Source organism: Mus musculus, chromosome 2 (genome assembly GCF_000001635.26).
Source record: "Mus musculus strain C57BL/6J chromosome 2, GRCm38.p6 C57BL/6J".
Taxonomy (NCBI): domain Eukaryota; kingdom Metazoa; phylum Chordata; class Mammalia; order Rodentia; family Muridae; genus Mus; species Mus musculus.
In genome coordinates, this window is record NC_000068.7 from 139,879,764 (window position 1) to 139,907,002 (window position 27,239).

Consider the following 27,239-nt stretch of genomic DNA (forward strand, 5'->3'; position numbering starts at 1 on the left):
GTAGGTTCTCACAGAGGCCAAGGCCATGTAATGAAGTAATGTTGGTGTCCCAGAAGGAAGCTCCTTTGAACATATACATTTATAGGCATATCAGTGTTTTAAAATTTTTTTCTGGAGAAATTTTAAGTTTACAGAAAAATGAATGTTCTAGGAAGTATCAAATCAATGTGATATTTTTTATGTTCAATCTACATGTTTTGGTAACAGAAGTAACAACACAACACAACAAAAAGTACTCAATAAAGAACTCTGCGTGTTCTCCAAGTGGAGAGGCAGAGGGGAGTTCTAACTGCAACTGCAGAGCAGTCTGATAGCACTAAGTTGAAAATGATAAAGGAAGTCATTGTTCTTTCAGTTAGCTATGAAACAGAGCAAAGAAATTCTCATAAAAGTTCAAAAATCAAACACTACCAAACAACATACCATTTGGATACATAAAAATATGAAAAGGGTTTAAGGAAAACCCAAAGGTAACCATGAAATAAAAGCTCAGGGAATAAAGGCTGTAAGATCAGAGAGGCCCACATGGGGGTTTCAAAGATATGGGTAATGGGCAATTTCTCGGGCTGGGCGTCAGGTCCACAGGTGTTCACTTTATTATTACCCTTTATAACTCGCAAACTTAGTATGTCCTTCTTTAAAACATACATGAAACACTGCACTGTAAAAGATGAAAACCACAAGAGGTGGATAAAGGGGTAGCTAGAGAAATGGAAGCACATCATACTCCAAACTTAATTCTCAGCAACATAAACACATTTTCAGGTAGAAAGAACCTGAGTTATTCTCTAAGTAAAGTGGGATTAACTTAATGGCAAAGTAACAATCCCCATGTGTGCTCAGGACATGGTCAGGTCCCGGGAGACTGTGGGCCTACACGCTTGTCTAACATGAAAGACCAACCGCGCCATGAGCCAAAGGTGACTACCAAATAAAGAACATTTCTACTCTGCAGCCTTTACACATCTATTCTGAACTGCTTATAACTTTCCTCAACTATATGGAGACCGTTTTACAGTGGCCTGTTGCTCCTACCGACCACTTAAGAAAGAAAATCTTCAACTTCATAGGCTCTAATCAAGACATGGTGTATAGGATACAAAGAAGGGAATGCTCTCCATAGCCGGATTAGTTATTTATGGGAGATATTTGCATATATTCTAATTACCTCTAATAGAAGCTTAAAATAACAGCACACTAACTGTTTCCATTAGGGGGTCTTATGTGCCTCTGTTTGCACATTTAAAATATTATTTCATTTTAATGTGGATGTGTATGTTACCTACATGTGTGTCTGTGTACCATCTGCATGTTGGGTATCCTGGGAAGCCAGAAGAGGATGGAGCCACCATGTAGATGCTAGCTGTCAAACCCAAGATCTCTGGAAAAGTAGCCAGTGCTTTTGCCTGAGAAGTCATCTTGCCAGCCCCTGTTTGCACATTTCTTAACCATACAATCCCAGCAGCCTCAAGAAAGCACTTCTATAAGGCCTGGAAAACATGCCATTATACTGCAGCAGGTAAAAATATATTGGCTTTTTCCCTCTCTAACAACAATATAGAAAATTAATTCTTTTCAGCTGTTTCATCCAGGGACAAAAATTTTGCTTTGTGTTAAATATGCAGTTTGTAGGCTGGGCTTTGTCAGCATCTCTTGATCTGAGGGAGTGAGACATGACAGGCAAATGTTAGAAACATGTTCAGGGCCACACTGTCCCTTCATAAAGCTAGATGCATTAGGCCACATCTATAATGTCAATCCTAATTGGGGATTAGAGAAAGACACACAAGAAGTCATCAGATGCCCATGAGGCAGAAGTCTGGCAGATGAAGCAGTGTGAAGAACAAGAGAGGCCTGGCACAGGAGGAGGAAGGCAAGGACACCTTAGGCTGTTCCAAACATATCCACGTATGTATGTACACATGTACACACACACACACACACACACACACACACACACACACACAGGGGTAGGAAGGAGAAGGAGAGGAAGAAAAAGACAGTTCTGCTTCTGCTTAGATAATATGAAAAATATACTTAGCATTTAAAGTCATTTATCTAAAAAATACTGAGAGCCTATTATGGAGATGGGGACAAATTTCAATGACACAGTACCTACCCCCACTTGCTTACAGTGTGTGGACTGCTTTTCAGAAGGAAGAAGTTTCTAATGCATAGAGAGATGGATCAGAGCCCTAGCCCCTTTCTAGTTCTCAGTAACCTGTGATTATCTATCCTGTCAAGTAACTGGATTTGGGAGGGAGAAAAGAATTTCTAGCCTAGAAAGAGAGGAAAACACTAGTACTGACCAGGAGTTTCCTGTGAAGTGTCACAAGGATGTCGACTGCATGGAACTAGCAGAGCACAAGGAAGGAGCGAATTCCTTGGAGGAAACTCTTCCAGAGAATTCTCATTTGAGCAAGACCTTAAAAATAGATCACCAGGACAGGGCATTTTCAAGAAAACAGGCAATAGAGAGAGAGAAAATTACTGGGGGAAGAAGGATGTTTGCTTGGGAATGCTATTGGAAAGACAAGGACTTGGAACATTGGAGATGAGTATATGGAATGAAGAGGGAGTTGAAAACAACACTAGAGCTTGTTCCGGGTCAGTTAAGAGAGTGGGTGGGAACTCTTCCCATTAGGTTAGGTAATTGTCACACTGCAGCTCCAAAAGTAATCCAAGGCAGGTGTTTAGGGTGTGTGTGTGTGTGTGTGTGTGTGTGTGTATGTGTGTGTGTGTGTGTGTGTGTGCATAGTTGGGGCATAGGGACATGTGTTGCAATCAGATGTCAGGAATAAGTTCTGTTGCCCAGCAGAGTAGAACTCACTCTGTAGACCAGGCTGGCCTTGAACTCAGAGATCAGACTGCCTCTGACTTCTGCTATATATTTAATCTATTATCTAGTTATAATCTGTTATATTTAATTATATATTTAATCTATTATATATTTAAAAGTAGCTGCAAGACAGTATTTTAGATGTTCTGTGAACAAAAGAATAATAAGCTTAAGTGACAGATATTCTAACTAACCAGATTTGATCATTATACAATGCACAGGTGAATTGAAATATCACATTGTATACTGTTCATATGTATAATTATATGTCAATCAACAGTAAAAGGCAATACACTTGTAATTCCAATAGTGGAGAAGCTGAGATACAAGGATAGAAAATTTGAAGCTAGCCTGGGCTAAAAAAAAAAAGTAATAATATAAATAGTAGAGAACATGGAAATAATGTTAAGAGATACATATTCTGGTCTTCTTGCAGCACATTTAGAAAGATATTCAACCTTCAGTTTAAACATGCAGTGTTATACAGAAAATCCTGATTATAATCTAGAGGTGGTAATTTTCTATGAGATGATGGAAAAGGGAAGCCTGAACTGGAAAAGACTGTGGAAGGGAAGGCATAAAAAGAGAGAAAGTGGTTAAAGACCACACTTCCCATGCTGGGTAGTAGAGGCACACCAATTTAATTCCGGCACTAAGGAGGCTAACCAGGGATCCTGCATGGGACTGACCTAGGCCCTACACATATGATACAGCTATGTGGCTTGGTCTTCTTGTGGAACTCCTAACATTGGGAGCAGGATTTTCTCTGACTCTCTTGCCTGCCTTTGGGACCCCTTCTTCCTTCTGGGCTGCCTTGTCTGGTCTTAATAGGAGAGGATGTGCCAATTCTTGCTGCAACTTGATATACCAGTGCTGGCTGATATCCAGGGGAGGCCTCCCCATTTCTGAGGAAAAAAGGAAGAGTATATAGGGTGGGGCATGGGGAAAAATGGAGAGGAAAAACTGTAGTTGGTATATAAAATGAATTAAGTAATTAATTTTAAAAATATGCTTTAAGCACAGTCTTAAAAATAAGCAGTGGCTTTTTATAAATGTACTTATAGAAAATCAAGAGTGGGAACTGGGGTAGTGCCAGTTCCACATCACCAGTATAAATGACTGACTTAAGGAATCAGCTTTTTCATGGCTCTTCCCAGATGCTCACTTACCAAGCAGTGTCTGTTTATCTTGGGAGGAGTCAGACTCTGAAGAACATCTGCATGACCGGAGAACGATCACTCCACCGAGCACGCCATCTTCACAGGCAAGGAAAGGTGAACCTGGGCAGAGAAGGCAGGGGGTCACCTTTCAGTGAATTCTCTTTTTTCACTTTCAACTTCCATTTGATTACTAAAACAAAAATGTGGCACGAATAAAAATTTGAAAGATGTCCAACTTCTGACAACCACTGTTGATACCTCATATACATGGGATGGCAAAGGCAGTCTTGTGCCTGAACAGGAGCCATTTGGCAAAGGCAGGGCTAGATCCTGCCAAGATGACATGAGTTGGGGAGAGCATGTGCAGCGCTGTGTTTGGAATGGAGCTGGAAACACCACCAGATTAAAGGACCAAAACAACTACACACAAAAGAATGTTCAGCATCACTCTTTGATCAAGTCTCAGGGATCCGGCACAAGTCTCTCCCTGCTGCCAGAGGCATCCCACCAAAGGCTTTGATTTACTACCTTAAATTCAATTTTAAACAATAAGCCACAAAGTTTATTACGAACATTTAAAAATGCTCATGATGGTTACACAAATAAGGGTGAAGCTGAACTTGTATTCTGCGAGTCTGGTGGTTAGAAAAAGCCCAACCTCCTTGAGATCTCACACACTGAGCCATTGTGAACATTTCAAGAGCATTACATTTTAAAGCCCCTCATTTTTCTTCCCCAAGGACATCTTCTTGAACATCTGGCATAGCGACTAAGCACGTGGAGAACAAATGCAAAATTAAACCAACAACTATCAAAGAAAGTAGTAAAAATAAAACCAACCAAATTGGATTTAGGGAAACTTCTGGTTAAATTTAGTAGATTAAATACATGTATTTATCTCCACACCCTCCTGAAATCTCAGAGAATGTTAGATGGAAAAAGGGGGTGGGGAAGATCTGAGGGAGGTGAAGATGACCCAAGACATTTAAGAAAGAAAAAAGAAGGCAGATACTTGGGGAAAGACAGACAGACATGCAGCTATTTCCCATGGAGACCTAGTGTTCTGGCTAGTGTTTATGTCAAGTTAACACGAGTTAGGGTTATCTAGGAAGAAGGAATATTAATTTTTTTTTTAAAAAAAGCATCCACAGTACTGGCTTGTAGGCAGATCTGTAGGGCAATTTCTTGATTGATGATTGATGTGAGAGGGCCCAGCTCACTGTGGGTGGTACTACCCAGAGCAGTGGCCCTGTGTACTATAAGAAAGCAGGCTGAGCAAGGAATCAGCACTCCTCCATGACCTCTGCATTAGCTCCTGCTTCCAGGTTCCTTCAATGATGGGCTGACATGTGGAACTATAAGCTGATAGAAGACCTTGCCTCGGGGCTGGAGAGATGGCTCAGGGGTTAAGAGCACTGACTGCTCTTCCTCGAGGTCCTGAGTTCAATTCCTATGCAACCACATGGTGGCTCACAACCATCGGTAATGGCATCTGATGCCCTCTTCTGGTGTGTATGAAGAGAGCAAAATGTACTCATAAATAAGATAAGTTTGGAAAAAAAGAAAAAAGATGTTTCTTCCCTAACTAGCTGTGGTCATGGTGCTTTATCATAGCAATAGAAAGACTAGCTAGACACCTATGAAAGTTAAACCTCAAGTTTCCAGGGAGTAGAGAGAACTTGTAGCGGAAGGAACTTTCAAAAAAACAAAACAATATCAAAAAACAAACAAACAAAACCACAAAAACTACTGCTAAGAAAAACATTTTAAGCATTTTAAATGGTTGCTTTACAAAGTATGAAAAGAAAGATGGGAGAGGAGAGGAGAAGACAGGTAGGTGGCAGGAACCATAATGAAGTTGATGTAAAGCCAATGGGCCTTATTCTCTCAGCCTTTTACAGAAAGCTTAGTATCCCCTAGTTAGGATTACTATTGCTGTGACCATGACCAAACCAACTCGGGGAGGAAAGAATTTATTTGGTTTATGCTTCCATATCACTATTCATTACTGAAGGAAGTCAGGACAGGAACTTAAATAGGGCAGAAACATGCAGGCAAGAACTAATGCAGATGGGGCTTGCTACTCTTGGCTTGCTCAGCCTTCTTACAGAAGGCAGGAACATCAGCCCAGGAGTGGCTACACCTAGGCCTTCCTCTACAGATCCCCTCCAGAAGATGGACAGCCCAATCTTCTAGAGGCGTTTTCTTAATTGTGGTTCCCTCCTCTCAGATGACTCCGGCTCTATTAACTTGACATAAAGCTGGCCAGCACACTTGCCAATCCCTGACCTAAGGTCCAGGACTCATGATAGAGACAAGTGGTACATCTGTAATCATGCAGAGACTGGGTAATCTTCTTCCAGAGCACTCTAAAGGGAAAACCTATTTGAGGGACACACAAAACAAAACAAAACAAAAGTCCAAACTTGTCCCTGCTCTAAAATGAAGCCAAAGAAGGGTAGGGGAGAGGTTAAAGGTGTGGGGGTGGCGGGTCCCGTAAACTACCCTCTCACCCACATCTCAGTATTAGTCACTTGTCTTCTAGCTAGAACAGAACTCCTGGCCAAAGCTGCTTAAGAAAGGAGTTTATTTTGTCTGAGAGTTCAAGCCTTCTAGCTACATTGCTATCAGGGCAATATAAAACATAATCCCAAATTAAAATCTGCTTTTACCTGTCACCTAATTTCTTTTTTACCTAACTGCTACACTCTATATCAAGTCAGGAAGGCTTTGGCCATATGTGATGCACATCATTTCCCCAAATGTCTAAGTATTTTGACTTTGCATAGGAGTCTTCATTTTTGGTTACTTGCTTCTGATGCTTATGTAGCTGATTTGCCAACCTTTTGTGTTTAAGGCTTCTGTGATGCAAATTTTACAGGAAAACCTTCTCTAGTAGAAAATTATGAAAATATTTTGTTCATATTTTCTACTAGTACTTTTACAATTACAGACTTTAATTTTAAGACTTAAAACTTCTGGAGTTAATTTTGGGATAAAGATTACAGTGCAGATCTTGTGGTTGACTACTCTCTTAAAGTGGTGAGTCAATTTGAATAATGAAACTTTGTTGAAAAAGTTATTCCATGTCTAGTGACTTTAAAATGTACTTTTTCCACAGACTTAAATTTTATACTTAAAATATAAATATATTTTGTCATATCAATTTTCATATGTATTTGAACCCAAAAATTGTTAAAATAATGAAGACTACACTAATATAGAGAGTGAATGAATTTACCTACAATCTTGTAGCAATCTTGTATCTTATTTGACTAGGGCTGATTTCCTCTCATTATTCATTGTATGAAATAATCTTCTTGGCTTTCATATGGTTTTAAAAATAACATTTCTTAATGGTCTTGCCTTCTATTCTTATGGAAAATTTTAACAGAACATAATTTAATAACGTTATTTGAGATTTTTTTCTTACAAGTCTAATATGTTGATAAAATTTCCCTTGGTATGTGCTTGATACCTCTACTCTTAAGCTTTTGCTCAAATACATGCAAAAGCAGAATGTTCTGATATATAAACTTACTACAATTTTTTCTCAGTTCTTAACCTTTCCAACTACCCTTTCTTATTTACCACCATCCATATTTCTAAAACAAACAAAAAAATCATGCTGAGTCACCTTCAGCACCCAAAACAGAAAAAAACTCAGACACAACAAAATAAAAGCCATTAGACTTTGTGGATGGAGGTACTTTGTATTGTTTTGTTTCTGGGGAGCACTTCACATTTTACTTTTAAATGACATCACAGTCTTGACTCTGCCCCTTTCTTCATGTTTATCTTTTTTTAAATAACATTTTTATAACAGTGAATTTCAATCAAGCCCCCCCCTTCCCTCCTCTCCTCACAGTTCCACACTTACAAATCCCTCCCCATTTTGCTCTCTCACCTTCTCCTTAGAGAAGGGGAACCCCTCTTGGGTTTTGGCACACACTGGGAAATCTAGTCCCAGCAGAACTATGTATATCTGAGGAAGCAGCCAACCAATATCTAGCCCAACTTGAGACCAAAGGAGAGAGCCAAGCCCTGACACTATTAATGATACTTGACTATGCTTGCAGACAGAAAACATGACTTTCTCCTGAGAGGCTTCATCCAGCAATGGATGGAAACTGATGTAGAGATCCACATCAGGCGAGCTCGGGGTGTCTGGTGAAAGAATAGGGGAAGAGAAGTAGACAAGCCAGAGGAGTCAAAGACACCACAAAAGACCTACAGAGTTAATTAACCTGGGACTATAAGGGCTCACAGAGACTGGGCCAAATACCAGGGAACACGATGGAGGTGGGCCTAGACCCCTACACATCTGTAGCAAATATGCAGCTTGGTCTTCATGTGGTCCCCTAACATCAGATGGAGGGCTGTCTCAGTCTTTACTCCCTGCCATGGGGTCCACTTGGACTGTCTAGTTGGACCTTAGTAGAAGAAGATGTGGCTTATATTTTGAAGAGAAACTGGATGTCACATTGTCTATGAGTAAGAGTAAAACCCGTTGAATTGGAAAACCTTTGATTTAACTAGTCAGAAGTACATGGAAGACTTTATTGATTCAGTATTTAAAACATGCAAAGCATTTTAAAATAATTCTGAGGGAACAGAGGCTTCGCTTATTATATTCAAGTTCCTATGAGTATGCTGACCCTTCTGTCCTTTACAACTCAGGATGTTGCCCAGAACTCAAGGGTTTATGAGCAGTGTCTTTTGCTTCAGAACACAGTTGGTGTGCATTGTTCTAATAAGGACCTGGCAAAGAAAATCGAAATGTTCAAATAATGCAGATAAACACCTGGAAGAGACTCCACCTATCTCTGCATAGACGTCTTAAATGGCATCAAGCTATTAATAGCATTCACACCTTGTGGGGCTGTTGCTGTATGTTTTCTTCTGTTTTTGAGTTGTTTTCCTATGCACTCATTTGCCCAGAGTACAAACTCTACTAACTTTCACCCTATTTATTGCACACAAGCCCATTACATTGAAGGATACTTATTGACTGCTCAATTATGTTTGGAGATAGTGGAAATTTAAAACAGACACACAGCAGAGTACCCAGTGGTTAGAACATTGTAGGTTCTCAACATCTGTTACAGTATCCCAGAGAATTACTGGAAGGCAGAACAGTCTCAGGCACGGAAGCAACATGTCCCTGGTATAACCAGTCTAAGAGACGAGCACAGAGGAGAGTTTTGTCATATCAAGAAGTTCAAAACTAATTCACCAAAATAATGACAAGAGGTCAGGTGTGGAGAGCAAGGGAACAGGGATGCTGAAAATTCTGTGTTAGGAAGAGAAACACACATGTGCAAACACAAGCGCACACGCGCGTGTGCACACACACACACACACACACACACACACACACACACCCCTGACTAAATTGAAAAGATCACCGTGTAATCATTATGATCTGGTCAGTCAGAGAACTGAATTCCCTGAAATTGAATGAATAAGAAAAAAAAAAAAAAAAAGCCAACCAGAAATCTATGGTACATGAGAAGCTTTGAAAGGCTGAAAGCTCATAGCATCAAGAAGGTTCTGAAAGATCAAGATTTGACAAATGGGACCTCATAAAATTGCAAAGCTTCTGTAAGGCAAAAGACACTGTCAATAAGACAAAAAGGCCGCCCACAGATTGGGAAAGGATTTTTACCCATCCTAAATCTGATAGGGGACCAATATCTCAAGAAGCTGGACTCCAGAAATTCAAATAACCCCATTAAAATTGGGGTAAAGAGTTAAACAAAGAATTTTCAACTGAGGAATACCGAATGGCTGAGAAGCACCTGAAAAAAATGTTCAGCATCCTTAATCATCAGGGAAATTCAAATCAAAACAACCTTGAGATTCCACCTTACACCAGTCAGAATGGCTAAGATCAAAAAGTCCGGTGACAGCAGATGCTGGCGAGGATGTGGAGAAAGAGGAACACTCCTCCATTGCTGGTGGAATTGCAAGCTTGTACAACCACTCTGGAAGTCAGTCTGGAGGTTCCTCAGAAAATTGGACATAATGCTACCAGAAGATCCAGCAATACCTCTCCTGGGCATATACACAGAAGAAGTTCCAACTGGTAATAAGAACACATGCTCCACTATGTTCATAGCAGCCTTATTTATAATAGCCAGAAACTGGAAAGAACCCAGATGTCCCTCAACAGAAGAATGGATATAGAAAATGTGGTACATTTACGCAATGGAGTATTACTCAGCTATTAAAAACAATGAATTTATGAAATTCTTGGACAAATGGATGTATCTAGAGGATATCATCCTGAGTGAGGTAACCCAATCACAAAAGAAGTCATTAGATATGCACTCACTGAGAAGTGGATATTAGCCCAGAAACATAGAACACCCAAGATACAACTTGCAAAACATAAGAAAATCAAGAGGGAAGACCAATGGGTGGATACTTCTTTCCTCCTTAGAATAGGGAACAAAATACCCATGAAAGGAGTTACAGAGACAAAGTTTGCAGCTAAGACAAAAAGATGGACTATCCAGAGACTACCCCACCCGGGGATCCATCCCATAATCAGCCACCAAACCCAGACACTATTGCATATGCCAGCAAGATTTTGATGAAGGGACCCTGGTATAGCTGTCTCGTATGAGGCTATGCCAGTGCCTGGCAAATACAGAAGTGGATGCTCACAGTCATCTATAAGATGGAACACAGGGCCCCCAATGGAGAAGCTAGAGAAAGCACCCAAGGAGCTGAAGGGGTCTGCAACCCTATAGGTGGAACAACAATATGAACTAACCAGTATCCCCAGAGCTTGTCTCTAGCTGCATATATATCAGAAGATGGCCTAGTCAGCCATCATTGGTAAAAGAGGCCACTTGGTATTGCAAACTTTATATGCCCCAGTATAGGGGAATGCCAGGGCCAAGAAGCAGGAGTGTGTGGGTAGGGGAGCAGGGCGGGGGAAGAGTATAGGGAACTTTCAGGATAGCATTTGAAATTTGAAATGTATATAAAGAAAATATCTAATAAAAAATCCTTAAAAAAAAAAAAAGAAGGTGTTATCACTTGACAAGATCTTTTGCTTGGCAGGCAGAGAACACAGCAAGCAAGTCAATCAGGGAAATTTAATGGAATTCTAACCATACTCTTAATTGTTCTAAAGAGTCAAGGAAGTGCTGCTGGGCCAAGGTTCCCACAATGATGAGCTTTGCACTATGAGTGTTCCCTTCTCTTCCCACTTATGCAAACTGTTTTATCCTACATAATACAAGGAAAGGGAGGGGCTACAAAGTTACTCTATCACTAAAAGAGTATATAGACAGCACTGTGACTTCTCCTTCATGCTCCTTAACATGGAATGGCTTGAAATAGCTCCATGGAAAATCAAATCGGGGCTAAGATGGAGACTTAAGATGGAAGAATCCACTGTTAATTGGCCTTTCTGAAAACATGGTCTTTGAAATTTCAGTAAAAGATTTTTTTTTTAAAAAAGGAACAAGATAAAGGTTATAAAGGAGGCCATTACAAGCTAAAGGAACAGCACACACCAAGGTCCCGAGGAGTTAAAAGAACCTGGAAACTTAGAAAAACAAAAATAAGGTGTAAAAGGCCAACATAATAAACAGGACCGGAAATGAGACTGAAGGGTCAAGGGTCAAGTAGACATGATATGTATGTCACAGAGTACTCACCTACATTCTCTTCTTCTAAAGAGTAGACAGTTATCAGAGGGGTAAAAATACTTTAAAACAAAATCTTTAGAGAAGAAACTAAACAGGCTGTTCTTTGGCAAAGTAGCTGTTAGGAAAAGGGGTAGGAAGACTGCCAAGGAGGCTTCTGGGAAGGTCATGGGGAGTGTTTCTTAGGGAGTATGAAGCTGTTCCCTGGACAGCCACCTTTCTTTTGTGCTTAATACATGTCAGGGTGGCTGGAGGTCCACTGTTCCTCCTCACAGGGATAAATTATGCTGCATCAGATGCTGCTTAACATAAAAGTGAGGCAAGCAGAGGTGTGAAAGGATTCAGCTAGGTGAACAGAGAAGAGCAGTGAGTCACTGCTTCTCAGCAGAAGGCCCATGTGCCAGCATGGAATGTGTGAGGGCTGGTTACTGATGTCAGTCCCCTTTTAAGTCAGGTCATTTATATGTCCTAACATGATACAATGTCAACTCAGTGTACTAAGGATGGATTCCAGAATTCTGGGCATTGTGAGGTTGACTTGTGAAATTCCTTCTCTGATCCAAGGCTCTGAATTTCTTCCCTCTTCTTACCAGTTCATTGGGCACTGTTTATCTCTGGAATTCCCTCTGTGTCCTAATTTAGCAAAGCCTAAATATTTTAATCTTAGAGCACTGGCTATGATATTTTTTGGAATTCTTTCTTTTTCTCTCTTTCCCTTCCCTTTTTCCCTTCCCTTTTTCCCTTCCCTTTTTCCCTTCCCTTTTTCCCTTCCCTTTTTCCCTTCCCCTTTTTCCCTTCCCCTTTTTCCCTTCCCCTTCCCCTTCCCCTTCCCCTTCCCCTTCCCCTTCCCCTTCCCCTTCCCCTTCCCTTTCTTCCTTTCTTCCTTTCTTCCTTTCTTCCTTTCTTCCTTTCTTCCTTTCTTTCTCCTTCCCCCCCTTCTCCCCTCCTCTTCTTGTTCTTCTAAATAATTAAAATCCTGAAATTCTTTTCCACCTTGGTTGTGGAATTTTAGTGGCTCTGCTTGATTTAATGGCATATATTATACATCTCATACTCTCCCAGAAACCTCGGTCAGTGGAAAACTGTAGTAGTAACTTTGAAGTTTTGGATTCTTTAAAAAACACAGAAATATAAGAATATGCTTTTGTTTTAATCCCAGGTGTGAGACATGGGGCTGCTTTGGACTGTCCACAGCAGCCGACTATGATTTGCCTCATACTCTAGCAGGGGTGTGATTTTGCCAGCTGCAGACAGTTTCTGCAATTGTGTGATGTCTGAAAATCTGGGGACTTTTTGGAGGGGATATAAATGCTAGAACCCCAAGAGGTGGGGTGGGTTGCTGTTGGTTGCCATTTGTTATGTCATCATGCACAAAGAAGAAACAGCAAGAAAAAAATTAAGTATCCCTGAGAGCGAAGACCAAACTTGCCCCAAGGAATTTAACACCTCTAATCAGCAGGAAGTAGTCTAATGACAACATCTCCTCCTTTTGGACCCCTGACTTTACTCAGGGAGAGCTTTCCTTTCCCTTCTGTCCTTTTTTCTCTCTTATCTAGTGGTAGGGGGTTGAAAGGAGAGAAGAAAGGGGGTAGAAAAGGGTGGAAAGAAAGGAAACCCTCCAACATAGTAAAAGACAGCTACAGGAAACCTTTCACTATGTCTAATAAATAAAATAAAAATATAAAATAAAAGAAGAACTGCAGAATAAAATCATAAATTTCTTAAGACTGGCATATAGGGAAAATGAGTCACAAGATCCAGCAATACCACTCCTGGGCATATACCCAGAAGATGCTCCAACATGTAATAAGAACACATGCTCCACTATGTTCATAGCAGCCCTTTTCATAATAGCCAGAAGCTAGAAACAACCCAGATGTCCCTCAACAGAGGAATGGATACAGAAAATGTGGTACATTTACAGAATAGAGTACTACACAGCTATTAAAAACAACGAATTTATGAAATTCCTGGACAAATGGATGGATCTGGAGGATATTACCCTAAGTGAGGTAGCATAATCACAAAAGAACACATATGATATGCACTCACTGATAAGTGGTTATTAGCCCAGAAGCACAGAATCCTTCTTAGAAGGGAGAACAAAATACCCATGGAAGGAGTTTCAGAGACAAAGTTCAGAGCGGAGACTGAAGGAATGACCATCCAGAGACTGCCCCACTTGGGGATCCATCCCATAAACAACCACCAAACCCAGACACTATGGTAGATGCCAACAAGAGCTTGCTGACAGGAGCCTGATAAAGCTGTCTCCTACGAGGCTGTGCCAGTGCTTGGCAAATACAGACGTGGATGTGCAGAGTCACCCATTGAGCACAGGGTCCCCAATGAAGAAGCTAGAGAAAGTACCCAAATTAAAAAATTAAAATGCTAAATTAGTGGAACCTTAAAATTTTCAAAAAAAAAAATTAGAAAGAAAAAGAAAAGTGAAAATTGGGCTGGAGAGATGGCTTAGTGGTTAAGAGCACCGACTGCTCTTCTGAAGGTCCTGAGTTCAAATCCCAGCAACCACATGGTGGCTCACAACCATCCATAATGAGATCTGACTCCCTCTTCTGGTGCATCTGAAGACCGCTACAGTGTACTTAGATAGAGTAAATAAATCTTTTTTTTTAAAAAGTAAAAATTAATGATTCATATCTTGATACATGGTAACAAATGAACAGATTGGTTTGTCAGTCATGCTTTGATTTATAGAGGGCAGGAAAGAGATAACAAGTTTCAAGCAACTCTAAAGGAAAAGAAAATGCTTATAATGAGGAAAAAAACAGAGCAAAAGCAGGTAAATAAACACATAAACAAGGCAACTTGTAAGAAAATTTATCTTCTCGTCCATAACAGAGGAAGATTGAAAATGAGCTTCACAGGCTATATATATACTATGAAAAACCTAATCATTGAGGGAACAAATATGCAAATGCAGTATGGTGCATATGTAATAGCACCATACATAATTAAGAGGACAGTACAGATGTCATTGGACAGTACATAAGTAAGAGGATGGCTTTAGGAAATGAAGAGTCCTTAAAAGCCAACACAGGGCAGATGGAGACTTAAACTTATCTTGTGTGTTCCAATGAGATATAGTTCTCTTGTGTAGTTTCTTCTGTCTTCTGACAAGGCTAAAACTCACATGCTAAAACAAACATCCGCTACCTGCTTTAATTACATTTTGTTGCATTTATATGGGTTATTTGAAGTCAGAAATGAAGAGAAAGACTCAATTCAGAATAGAGTAAAAGTTACAGCACACTATTTAATACGAAGCAAATAATATGGGAATCAAAATCTTATTAATATGCAAAATAAATGAACACTTACTTCCTCAGATATCTTGACATTCTGGGGATATAGGAAGACCTCAGCTAATTCTAATACAGGCAAGCAAAACAGAAGAAAATATGCTTGTTTTATGTTTGTCTAGCAAAAAAAGCCAAAGGAAGACTGCTCTCTGTCCCAGAAAGACGAGGTGAACCTCTCCCAAAATGGGAATCTGTATGCTCCTCCCCAGTTAAAGGGGACTGTAAGAATGAAAGTTATGGGAGAGTACTTACTACACATGTGTATGAGCGAACACATGCAGGTGTGTGCATGCCCAAACCCACACACGCTTTTGCATATTGTGAGATCTTGTGGGTGCAGCTTTCTATACTAAGCTAGGAAGGGGACACTACACTGATACATGACCTTCGGTTCTGAGTTTTCCAGGAGGCTTTCTCCTTCCGATCTCCCCTCTTCTACTTCCTTCCTTCCCTCTGTGAGTGTTTAAAAATTCTACATGTTTATTTCACTGAGCAGCATCTCTGCTTAAATAGATGCATAATGGTGAACGTGTGCTAAATCTTCATCATCCATTTCATTAGCCACACACTAAGCACTTTAAATAATGACATTACAACTGAAAAACCTTTGGTTCTGACTTTTCCATCATTTGAAAATTAAAAAAGATTAGTGGAAAGAATATACTTGAAAACTCTTTGAGAAATATGAAGTGCTTTATAATAACCATGTACTATTAGTACAATATGTGAATAAATTTAATTTGTCATGTTTTCCCCTGGCTAGCAATACAGAGAACAATACTTTCTCAAGATGCTGGGCTCACCACAACTCAGTCAGCCACATGATCACCACCGTAAATCACCAATATGTGCCAGTATTCCTAGTTGTGAAGCTAGAACAGCTGCTAGCTTGGGTCTCCATAGCACATTGCCACGTAACAATAGTTTCAAATATGATGGCTGTCATGGAAATAACCATATCAAGGAATATCTGAATAAAGAGGTTAAGAGAAAACAGATATGCAACATACCCTTCCTCCATTCACATGAGGAAACATTTTTAATGCATTTAGCAACAACAGAAAATTAGGCCTACCGTGATATTTAAACAAGTTGGAATTTACTTTTTCCTTCAAACAAGTACTCTGGTGCTAAGTAGCTTTTGCACTTGCAGTAGCAGGTGCAGAGTCAAGTCTGTGATTACTGTGTCAGGCCTATCTAGTCCACCATCACTCTACCTGTTTGCTGTAATTCCAGAAGTCACATTCGTTTTCAAACCTGAAGATTGTGGAAGGGGTGAGATAGCTTTTTAATATGGAAAACAAACATTTCTCCATGCTTCTACATTTATTATTTTCTACATTTATTTATTTGACTCCTTATTAAGTTATAATTTTTACGAATAGAAAATATGTCTGCACTTCCTCCTCTATAAGTTTCAGTGCCTCTGGTTTTAGGTGGAGTTCCTTGATCCACTTAGATTTGACCTTAGTACAAGGAGATAAGAATGGATCAATTCACATTCTTCTACATGATAACCACCAGTTGTGCCAGCACCATTTGTTGAAAATGCTGTCTTTTTTCCACTGGACATAGTACTACCAGAGGATCCCAAGATACCTCTCCTGGGCATATATCCAGAAGATGTTCCAACAGGTAAGAAGGACACATGCTCCACTATGTTCATAGCAGCCTTATTTATAAAAGCCAGAAGCTGGAAAGAACCCAGATGCCCCTCAACAGAGAAATGGATACAGAAAATGTGGTACATTTACACAATGGAGTACTACTCAGCTATTAAAAAGAATGAATTTATGAAATTCCTAGCCAAATGGATGGACCTGGAGGGCATCATCCTGAGTGAGGTAACCCAATCACAAAAGAACTCACACAATATGTACTCACTGATAAGTGGATATTAACCCAGAAACTTAGAATACCCAAGATATAAGATACAATTTGCTAAACACATGAAACTCAAGAAGAACGAAGACCAGTGTGGATACTTTGCCCTTTCTTAGAATTGGGAACAAAACACCCATGGAAGGAGTTACAAAGTTTGGAGCTGAGAAGAAAGAATGGACCATGTAGAGACTGCCATACCTGGAGATCCATGCCATAATCAGCCTCCAATTGCTGACACCATTGCATACTCTAGCAAAACTTAGCTGAAAGGACCCTGATACAGCTGTCTCTTGTGAGGCTATGCCAGTGCCTAGCAAATACAGAGATGGATGCTCACGGTCAGCTATTGGATGGATCACAGGGCCCCCAATGGAGGAGCTAGAGAAAGTACCCAAGGAGCTAAAGGGGTCTGCAGCCCTATAGGTGGAACAACAATATGGACTAACCAGTACCCCCCGGAGCTCGTGTCTTTAGCTGCATATGTATCAGAAGATGGCCTAGTCGGCCATCAGTGGAAAGAGAGGCCCATTGGTCTTGCAAACTTTATATGCCTCAGTACAGGGGAAAGCCAGGGCAAGAAGTGAGAGTGGGTGGGTAGGGGAGTGAGGGGGCAGGATATGGGAGACTTTTGGTATAGCATTGGAAATGTAAATGAATAAAATACCTAATTAAAATAAAATAAAATAAAAAATTAAAAAAATATGTCTGAAAGTTACATTTTTATTCTTTCTATAAATTTAAGTCATCGTTTACTTAATGTTATGACCCTAATTAATTTCTCAATAAAAATACTTCTATAACTTCAGTTTTACTAGATGGTACATAGTTTCATTTCAATTTAAAGCCCCAAAGATTAGCTTTCCTCCAAAGTCAATATCAGCCTACAGAAGAAGCATCCCGTATGTAAAATATGGACATTACAAATACACCTGAACACAAAAACAATCAACACCTCTCTCCTCCCAACCTCCCCCTCCCTCCCTGTGTGTAAAATTCTACATGTTTATTTCACTGAATAGGATCTCTGCTTAAATAGAAGCACAGTGATGAACATGTCACTATCCATTTCATTAACCACACACTGAGCACTTTAAATAATGATATTAAAACTGAAAAACAAATTTAAACTTAATTCTAATTAATTAGTAGAGACATAAAAAACTAGTGCCATCTAAATGGAAAACACATCTCCAGATAGATTGTTAGATTACAGTCTAAGAAAATATTGACATTAGTTTTCACATAGTATGAAGGCATATGCCTTCAAAAAAACAGGTATGTCTACATGGAAGTATACATGCTTAGCATGAATGATGCCATGTCTTTAATGCCCAACCCTAACAAAAAAGCTGCTATGGTGATTAGAATAAGTGTGGCCCATAGACTCATATATTTGAACGCTTACAAAGATTGTGGAAGTAGGTGTGGACTTGTTGAAGGAAGTGTGCCACTGGTACTGGGCTTTGAGGTTTCAAAAACCCAAGCCAGGCCCAGTGTCTTTCTCTCTCCCTTCTGCATGCAGATACAGATGTAGAACAATCATCTATTTTTCCAGCACCATGTCTGCCTGCGTGCCAACATGCTATCCTGCCATGATGATAATGGACTAGACCTCTGAACTGTAAGCAAGCTCCGATGAAATGCTTTCTGTTTTAAGGGGTGCTGTGTGATGGTGGTATATCTCCAATCACGCTGAACCTGAGACTGCGCGGAACCTGAGACTGCGGTACATAGGGAAGCAGACTACCTGGGCCTGACCTGGGGCACAAGCCCCTTCTGCTCCACTCGAGCCCCGGGCTACCTTGCCAGCGGAGTCGCCTGACACCCGCAAGGGCCCACACAGGATTCCACAAGGGATCCTAAGACCTCTAGTGAGTGGAACACAACTTCTGCCAGGAGTCCGGTTCGAACACCAGATATCTGGGTACCTTCCCTGCAAGAAGAAAGCTTTCCTGCAGAGAATACTCTACCCACTGTAACTAAGGAGAGTGCTACCCTCCCAGGTCTGCTTATAGAGGCTAACAGAGTCACCTGAAGAACAAGCTCTTAACAGAGACAACTATAACAGAGATTACCAGATGGCGAAAGGCAAACGTAAGAATCCTACTAACAGAAATCAAGACCACTCACCATCATCAGAACGCAGCACTCCCACCCCACCTAGTCCTGGGCACCCCAACACAACCGAAAATCTAGACCCAGATTTAAAAACATTTCTCATGATGGTGATAGAGGACATCAAGAAGGACTTTCATAAGTCACTTAAAGAATTACAGGAGAGCACTGATAAAGAGTTACAGGCCCTTAAAGAAAAGCAGGAAAACACAGCCAAAAAGGTAGAAGTCCTTAAAGAAACACAGGAAAACACATCCAAACAGGTAATGGAAATGAACAAAACCATACTAGAACTAAAAAGGGAAGTAGACACAGTAAAGAAAACCCAAAGCGAGGCAACGCTGGAGATAGAAACCCTAGGAAAGAGATCTGGAACCATAGATGCAAGCATCAGCAACAGAATACAAGAAATGGAAGAGAGAATCTCAGGTGCAGAAGATTCCATAGAGAACATCGACACAACAGTCAAAGAAAATACAAAATGCAAAAGGATCCTAACTCAAAACATCCAGGAAATCCAGGACACAATGAGAAGACCAAACCTACGGATAATAGGAATTGATGAGAATGAAGATTTTCAACTTAAAGGGCCAGCTAATATCTTCAACAAAATAATAGAAGAAAACTTCCCAAACATAAAAAAAGAGATGCCCATGATCATACAAGAAGCATACAGAACTCCAAATAGACTGGACCAGAAAAGAAATTCCTCCCGACACATAATAATCAGAACAACAAATGCACTAAATAAAGATAGAATATTAAAAGCAGTAAGGGAGAAAGGTCAAGTAACATATAAAGGAAGGCCTATCAGAATTACACCAGACTTTTCACCAGAGACTATGAAAGCCAGAAGAGCCTGGACAGATATTATACAGACACTAAGAGAACACAAATGCCAGCCCAGGCTACTATACCCGGCCAAACTCTCAATTACCATAGATGGAGAAACCAAAGTATTCCACGACAAAAACAAATTCACACAATATCTTTCCACGAATCCAGCCCTTCAAAGGATAATAACAGAAAAGAAGCAATACAAGGACGGAAATCACGCCCTAGAACAACCAAGAAAGTAATCATTCAACAAACCAAAAAGAAGACAGCCACAAGAACAGAATGCCAACTCTAACAACAAAAATAAAAGGAAGCAACAATTACTTTTCCTTAATATCTCTTAATATCAATGGACTCAATTCCCCAATAAAAAGACATAGACTAACAGACTGGCTACACAAACAGGACCCAACATTCTGCTGCTTACAGGAAACCCATCTCAGGGAAAAAGACAGACATTACCTCAGAGTGAAAGGCTGGAAAACAATTTTCCAAGCAAATGCTCTGAAGAAACAAGCTGGAGTAGCCATTCTAATATCGGATAAAATCGACTTCCAACCCAAAGTTATCAAAAAAGACAAGGAGGGACACTTCATACTCATCAAAGGTAAAATCCTCCAAGAGGAACTCACAATTCTGAATATCTATGCTCCAAATGCAAGGGCAGCCACATTCATTAAAGACACCTTAGTAAAGCTCAAAGCACACGTTGCACCTCACACAATAATAGTGGGAGACTTCAACACACCACTTTCACCAATGGACAGATCGTGGAAACAGAAACTAAACAGGGACACAGTGAAACTAACAGAAGTGATGAAACAAATGGACCTGACAGATAGCTACAGAACATTTTATCCTAAAACAAAAGGATATACCTTCTTCTCAGCACCTCACGGGACCTTCTCCAAAACTGACCATATAATTGGGCACAAAACAGGCCTCAACATATACAAAAATATTGAAATTGTCCCATGTATCCTATCAGACCACCATGGCCTAAGACTGATCTTCAATAACAACATAAATAATGGAAAGCCAACATTCACATGGAAACTGAACAACACTCTTCTCAATGATACCTTGGTCAAGGAAGGAATAAAGAAATAAATTAAAGACTTTTTAGAGTTTATTGAAAATGAAGCCACAACGTACCCAAACCTTTGGGACACAATGAAAGCATTTCTAAGAGGGAAACTCATAGCTCTGAGTGCCTCCAAGAAGAAACGGGAGAGAGCACATACTAGCAGCTTGACAACACATCTAAAAGCTCTAGAAAAAAAGGAAGCAAATTCACCCAAGAGGAGTAGACGGCAGGAAATAATCAAACTCAGGGGTGAAATCAACCAAGTGGAAACAAGAAGAACTATTCAAAGAATTAACCAAACGAGGAGCTGGTTCTTTGAGAAAATCAACAAGATAGATGAACCCTTAGCTAGACTCACTAAAGGGCACAGGGACAAAATCCTAATTAACAAAATCAGAAATGAAAAGGGAGACATAACAACAGATCCTGAAGAAATCCAAAACACAATCAGATCCTTCTACAAAAGGTTATACTCAACAAAACTGGAAAACCTGGACGAAATGGACAAATTTCTGGACAGATACCAGGTACCAAAGTTGACCATCTAAACAGTCCCATATCACCTAAAGAAATAGAAGCAGTTATTAATAGTCTCCCAGCCAAAAAAAGCCCAGGACCAGACGGGTTTAGTGCAGAGTTCTATCAGACCTTCAAAGAAGATCTAATTCCAGTTCTGCACAAACTATTTCACAAAATAGAAGTAGAAGGTACACTACCCAACTCATTTTATGAAGCCACTATTACTCTGATACCTAAACCACAGAAAGACTCAACAAAGATAGAGAACTTCAGACCAATTTCTCTTATGAATATCGATGCAAAAATCCTCAATAAAATTCTTGCTAACCGAATCCAAGAACACATTAAAGCAATCATCCATCCTGACCAAGTAGGTTTTATTCCAGGAATGCAGGGATGGTTTAATATATGAAAATCCATCAATGTAATCCATTATATAAACAAACTCAAAGACAAAAACCACATGATCATCTCGTTAGATGCAGAAAAAGCATTTGACAAGATTCAACACCCATTCATGATAAAAGTTTTGGAAAGATCAGGAATTCAAGGCCCATACCTAAACATGATAAAAGCAATCTACAGCAAACCAGTAGCCAACATCAAACTAAATGGAGAGAAGCTGGAAGCAATCCCACTAAAATCAGGGACTAGACAAGGCTGCCCACTTTCTCCCTACCTTTTCAACATAGTACTTGAAGTATTAGCCAGAGCAATTCGACAACAAAAGGAGATCAAGAGGATACAAATTGGAAAAGAGGAAGTCAAAATATCACTTTTTGCAGATGATATGATAGTATATATAAGTGACCCTAAAAATTTTACCAGAGAACTCCTAAACCTGATAAACAGCTTCGGTGAAGTAGCTGGATATAAAATAAACTCTAACAAGTCAATGGCCTTTCTCTATACAAAGAATAAACAGGCTGAGAAAGAAATTAGGGAAACAACACCCTTCTCAATAGTCACAAATAATATAAAATATCTTGGCGTGACTCTAACTAAGGAGGTGAAAGATCTGTATGATAAAAACTTCAAATCTCTGAAGAAAGAAATTAAAGAAGATCTCAGAAGATGGAAAGATCTCCCATGCTCATGGATTGGCAGGATAAATATTGTAAAAATGGCTATTTTGCCAAAAGCAATCTACAGATTCAATGCAATCCCCATCAAAATTCCAACTCAATTCTTCAACGAATTAGAAGGAGCAATTTGCAAATTCATCTGGAATAACAAAAAATCTAGGATAGCAAAAAGTCTTCTCAAGGATAAAAGAACCTCTGGTGGAATCACCATGCCTGACCTAAAGCTTTACTACAGAGCAATTGTGATAAAAACTGCATGGTACTGGTATACTGACAGACAAGTAGACCAATGGAATAGAATTGAAGACCCAGAAATGAACCCACACACCTATGGTCACTTGATCTTCGACAAGGGAGCTAAAACCATCCAGTGGAAGAAAGACAGCATTTTCAACAACTGGTGCTGGCACAACTGGTTGTTATCGTGTAGAAGAATGCGAATCGATCCATACTTATCTCCTTGTACTAAGGTCAAATCTAAGTGGATCAAGGAACTTCACATAAAACCAGAGACACTGAAACTTATAGAGGAGAAAGTGGGGAAAAGCCTTGAAGATATGGGCACAGGGGAAAAATTCCTGAACAGAACAGCAATGGCTTGTGCTGTAAGATCGAGAACTGACAAATGGGACCTAATGAAACTCCAAAGTTTCTGCAAGGCAAAAGACACCGTCAATAAGACAAAAAGACCACCAACAGATTGGGAAAGGATCTTTACCTATCCTAAATCAGATAGGGGACTAATATCCAACATATATAAAGAACTCAAGAAGGTGGACTCCAGAAAATCAAATAACCCCATTAAAAAATGGGGCTCAGAACTGAACAAAGAATTCTCACCTGAGGAATACCGAATAGCAGAGAAGCACCTGAAAAAATGTTCAACATCCTTAATCATCAGGGAAATGCAAATCAAAACAACCCTGAGATTCCACCTCACACCAGTCAGAATGGCTAAGATGAAAAATTCAGGTGACAGCAGATGCTGGCGTGGATGTGGAGAAAGAGGAACACTCCCCCATTGTTGGTGGGATTGCAGGCTTGTACAACCACTCTGGAAATCAGTCTGGTTCCTCAGAAAATTGGACATAGTACTACCGGAGGATCCAGCAATACCTCTCCTGGGCATATATCCAGAAGATGCCCCAACTGGTAAGAAGGACACATGCTCCGCTATGTTCATAGCAGCCTTATTTATAATAGCCAGAAGCTGGAAAGAACTCAGATGCCCCTCAACAGAGGAATGGATACAGAAAATGTGGTACATGTACACAATGGAGTACTACTCAGCTATTAAAAAGAATGAATTTATGAAATTCCTAGCCAAATGGATGGACCTGGAGGGCATCATCCTGAGTGAGGTAACACATTCACAAAGGAACTCACACAATATGTACTCACTGATAAGTGGATATTAGCCCCAAACCTAGGATTCCCAAGATATAAGATACAATTTGCTAAACGCATGAAACTCAAGAAGAATGAAGACCAAAGTGTGGACACTTCACCCTTTCTTAGAAATGGGAACAAAACACCCATGGAAGGAGTTACAGAGACAAAGTTTGGAGCTGAGATGAAAGGATGGACCATGTAGAGACTGCCATATCCAAGGATCCACCCCATAATCAGCATCCAAACGCTGACACCATTGCATACACTAGCAAGATTTTGCTGAAAGGACCCAGATAGAGCTGTCTCTTGTGAGACTATGCCAGGGCCTAGCAAACACAGAAGTGGATGCTCACAGTCAGCTAATGGATGGATCACAGGGCTCCCAATGGAGGAGCTAGAGAAAGAACCCAAGGAGCTAAAGGGATCTGCAACCCTATAGGTGGAACAACATTATGAACTAACCAGTACCCCGGAGCTCTTGACTCTAGCTGCATATGTATCAAAAGATGGCCTAGTCGGCCATCACTGGAAAGAGAGGCCCATTAGACACGCAAACTTTATATGCCCCAGTACAGGGGAACACCAGGGCCAAAAAGGGGGAGTGGGTGGGTAGGGGAGTGGGGATGGGTGGGGATGGGTGGGGATGGGGGACTTTTGGTATAGCATTGGAAATGTAAATGAGCTAAATACCTAATAAAAAATGGAAAAAAAAAAGTCTCCCAACCAAACAAAGCCCAAAACCAAATGGGCTTTAGTGCAGAATTCTATCAGACCTTCAAAGAAGACCTAATACCAATACTCTTCAAACTATTCCACAAAATAGAAACAGAAAGAACACTACCCAATTCATTCTATGAAGGCACAGTTATGCTGCAGAGTCTCCCTTGGAGATGGAATGGTTTCTGTCTAATCAAGAACTTGTCATAATTTCCTTTCACAGAGGACTTTATAAGAGATTTTTTTCTACTTCTATCATGTTTAATGTTCCAAATTGATTTTAAAAACTGTTTGAGTGCATATTACTTTTAGCTTCAGAAGATATCATGTATATTTAAGAGGCATTTAACTATTATAAATTATTTTGTTGACTTAAAAAATGTCAATACTGAGTTGTATATTTTAAAATAAATTTTATTGGTTTAATAAAAAACAACAAAACTCAAGCAATTGTTTTTAGTTGTAACTATCTGTATTTTAAACGATCAATATTACTGAAGTAGAGTGTGAAGAGGACAGTCTGGCACCTAAAGAATGTGGAAGCTTCCTCTGTGTCCTAGGAGCGAGTGAAAAGCTGAATTATACATTAGTTACCCTTCACATTGCAGAGTTAAAATACACATCAAAAGCAAATGAAGGGGCTGGCTGGTGGTGGCACATGTCTTTAATCCCAGAGGCAGGTTGATCTCTCTGTGAGTTTGAGGCCAGCCTGTCTACAGAGTGAGTTCCAGGACAGGGCAGGCTATTGTTTACAGAGGCATATTAAAGAAGAGCAGGTTTATTTTACATAACAGTATGAGGGCCCATGATAAGAAAGACACTGTAGCAGAAGTTTGAGACAGCAGCCTGCAGTGTAGACCCAGGTATGGAGCAGACATGATCACTCATGGCCAGCTCACTTTCTCCTTTGTCTTAAGTCAGTTCAAGACTCTGGCTCACGGAATGGTGACACCCACAATTAAGTGTGACTCCACATATCAATTAACCTAATGTAGATAATATCCCAAAGGCGTGAGGGGAAACTTGTCTCCTAAGGAATTACAGATTCTGCCAGGTGGACAATCAGCATCACCAATCACACAAAACAAAATGAAAATATCAAAACCCATTTTTGATCCATGGGAGAAATGAGGTGATAGAACTGCTTGCCCTAAACAGAGCAGAATCCACCTGTGGAACCAGTGCTAAAGAAGGAATAACTTGAGCTAATGTGACTGATATATTGCAGTTGCTGGAAATTCATTGTGGAAAGTCTGACATGAGTTTAAACTCCAGAGATAGGAGTATACCTACACTTTCATGGGTCTAAACTCCAGAAATTAGAGCCCGTTCTCACACTGGTGTCTCTGTAATAACAGACACCTACTTAAAAGTAGCCCAAAAGCTCAGAATACACGATACAACTCTCAAACCATACAAATCATATGAAGAAGGAAGACCAAAGTATGGATTCTTGAATCCTTAGAAGGGGGAACAAAATGTTCACTAGAGATAAAGGCGGAGAAGGACCTGGAAGGGAGAGGGGAGGGTGAGGGAAAAGTGGGGGCAGGATCAAGTATGGGAAGAGACAGGAGGGAAGTATAGAGTGTCAGGAAATTAAACAGAAATATGTATCAGTGGGGGATGGGGATGTGGGGTTAGCCTCTAGAAAGTCCCTGATGCCAGGGAAGCATGAGGTTCCCAGGACCCAGTGGGGATGACATTCGCTAAAATACCCAACAAAGAGGAGATAGAACCTGTAGAGCCATCTCTAGTGGATAGGCATGGCCCTCAATTGAGGGATGGGCACCCCCACCCATCTCAAAAATTTTAACCCAGAATTCTTATTTAAAGGAAATGCAGAGACAAAAAAATGGAGCAGAGACGGAATGAAAGGCCATTCAGAGACCACCCCACCCAGGGATACAACCCATACACAGACATCAAACCAGACACTATTGCTGATGCCAAGAAGTGTTTGCTGACAGGAACCTGGTATAGCTGTCCCGAGAGGCTCTGCCAGCACCTGATCAATACAGATGCAGATACTCACAGTCAACCATTGGACTGAACCTGGGGACCCCAAGGGAAGAGTTAGGGGAAGAAATGAAGCAGCTGAAGGGGATTGCAAACCCATAGGAAGAACAACAATATCAAGTAATCTAACCACCCAGAGCTCACAGGAACTAAACCACCAAACAAAGAGTACGCGTGGAGGGACCAATGGCTCCAGCTGCATATGTAGCAGAGGATGGCCTTATCTGGCGTCAACGGGAGGGGAGACCCTTGGTCCTGTGGAGGCTTGATACTGCAGTGTAAGGAAATGCTAGAGTGGTGAGGCAGGAATGGGGAGGTGGGTGGGGGAGCATCCTCATAGAGGCAAAGGGGAAGGGGGCTGGGATGGAGGTTTGCAGAGGGGAAACCTGGAAGGGGGAACATTTGAAATGTAAATAAACAAAACAACCATTTAAAAAAAGCCATTTCGATGAAGCAACAGTCTTCCCCAGCAGGCAGGCATCTGCTACTGAGCTGCAGCCACACCTCTGTGGTTTTTATTTTGAGACAAGATCTCACTAATTTGCTCAAGCTGCTCTTTAGCTGGTGAGCACTGTGCCTCAGCCTCCCAAGGAGCAAAAAT

General features: G+C 40.4%; 1 protein-coding gene across 25 annotated transcripts in view; it reads right to left on the bottom strand.

Moving 5' to 3' along the window:
- Tasp1 (taspase, threonine aspartase 1) overlaps positions 1-27,239 on the bottom strand; it is a 233,369-nt gene that overhangs the window by 46,285 nt on the left and 159,845 nt on the right. For all 25 annotated transcript variants that reach the window (NR_110352.1, NR_110351.1, NR_110350.1 and 22 more), the window contains one exon: positions 4,009-4,119. Coding sequence is in view for 17 of the 25 variants with exons in the window: in NM_001159641.2 (NP_001153113.1) it covers positions 4,009-4,119 (111 nt within the window). In the remaining 8 variants the exon portion in view is untranslated. The remainder of the gene's footprint in view (positions 1-4,008; positions 4,120-27,239) is intronic.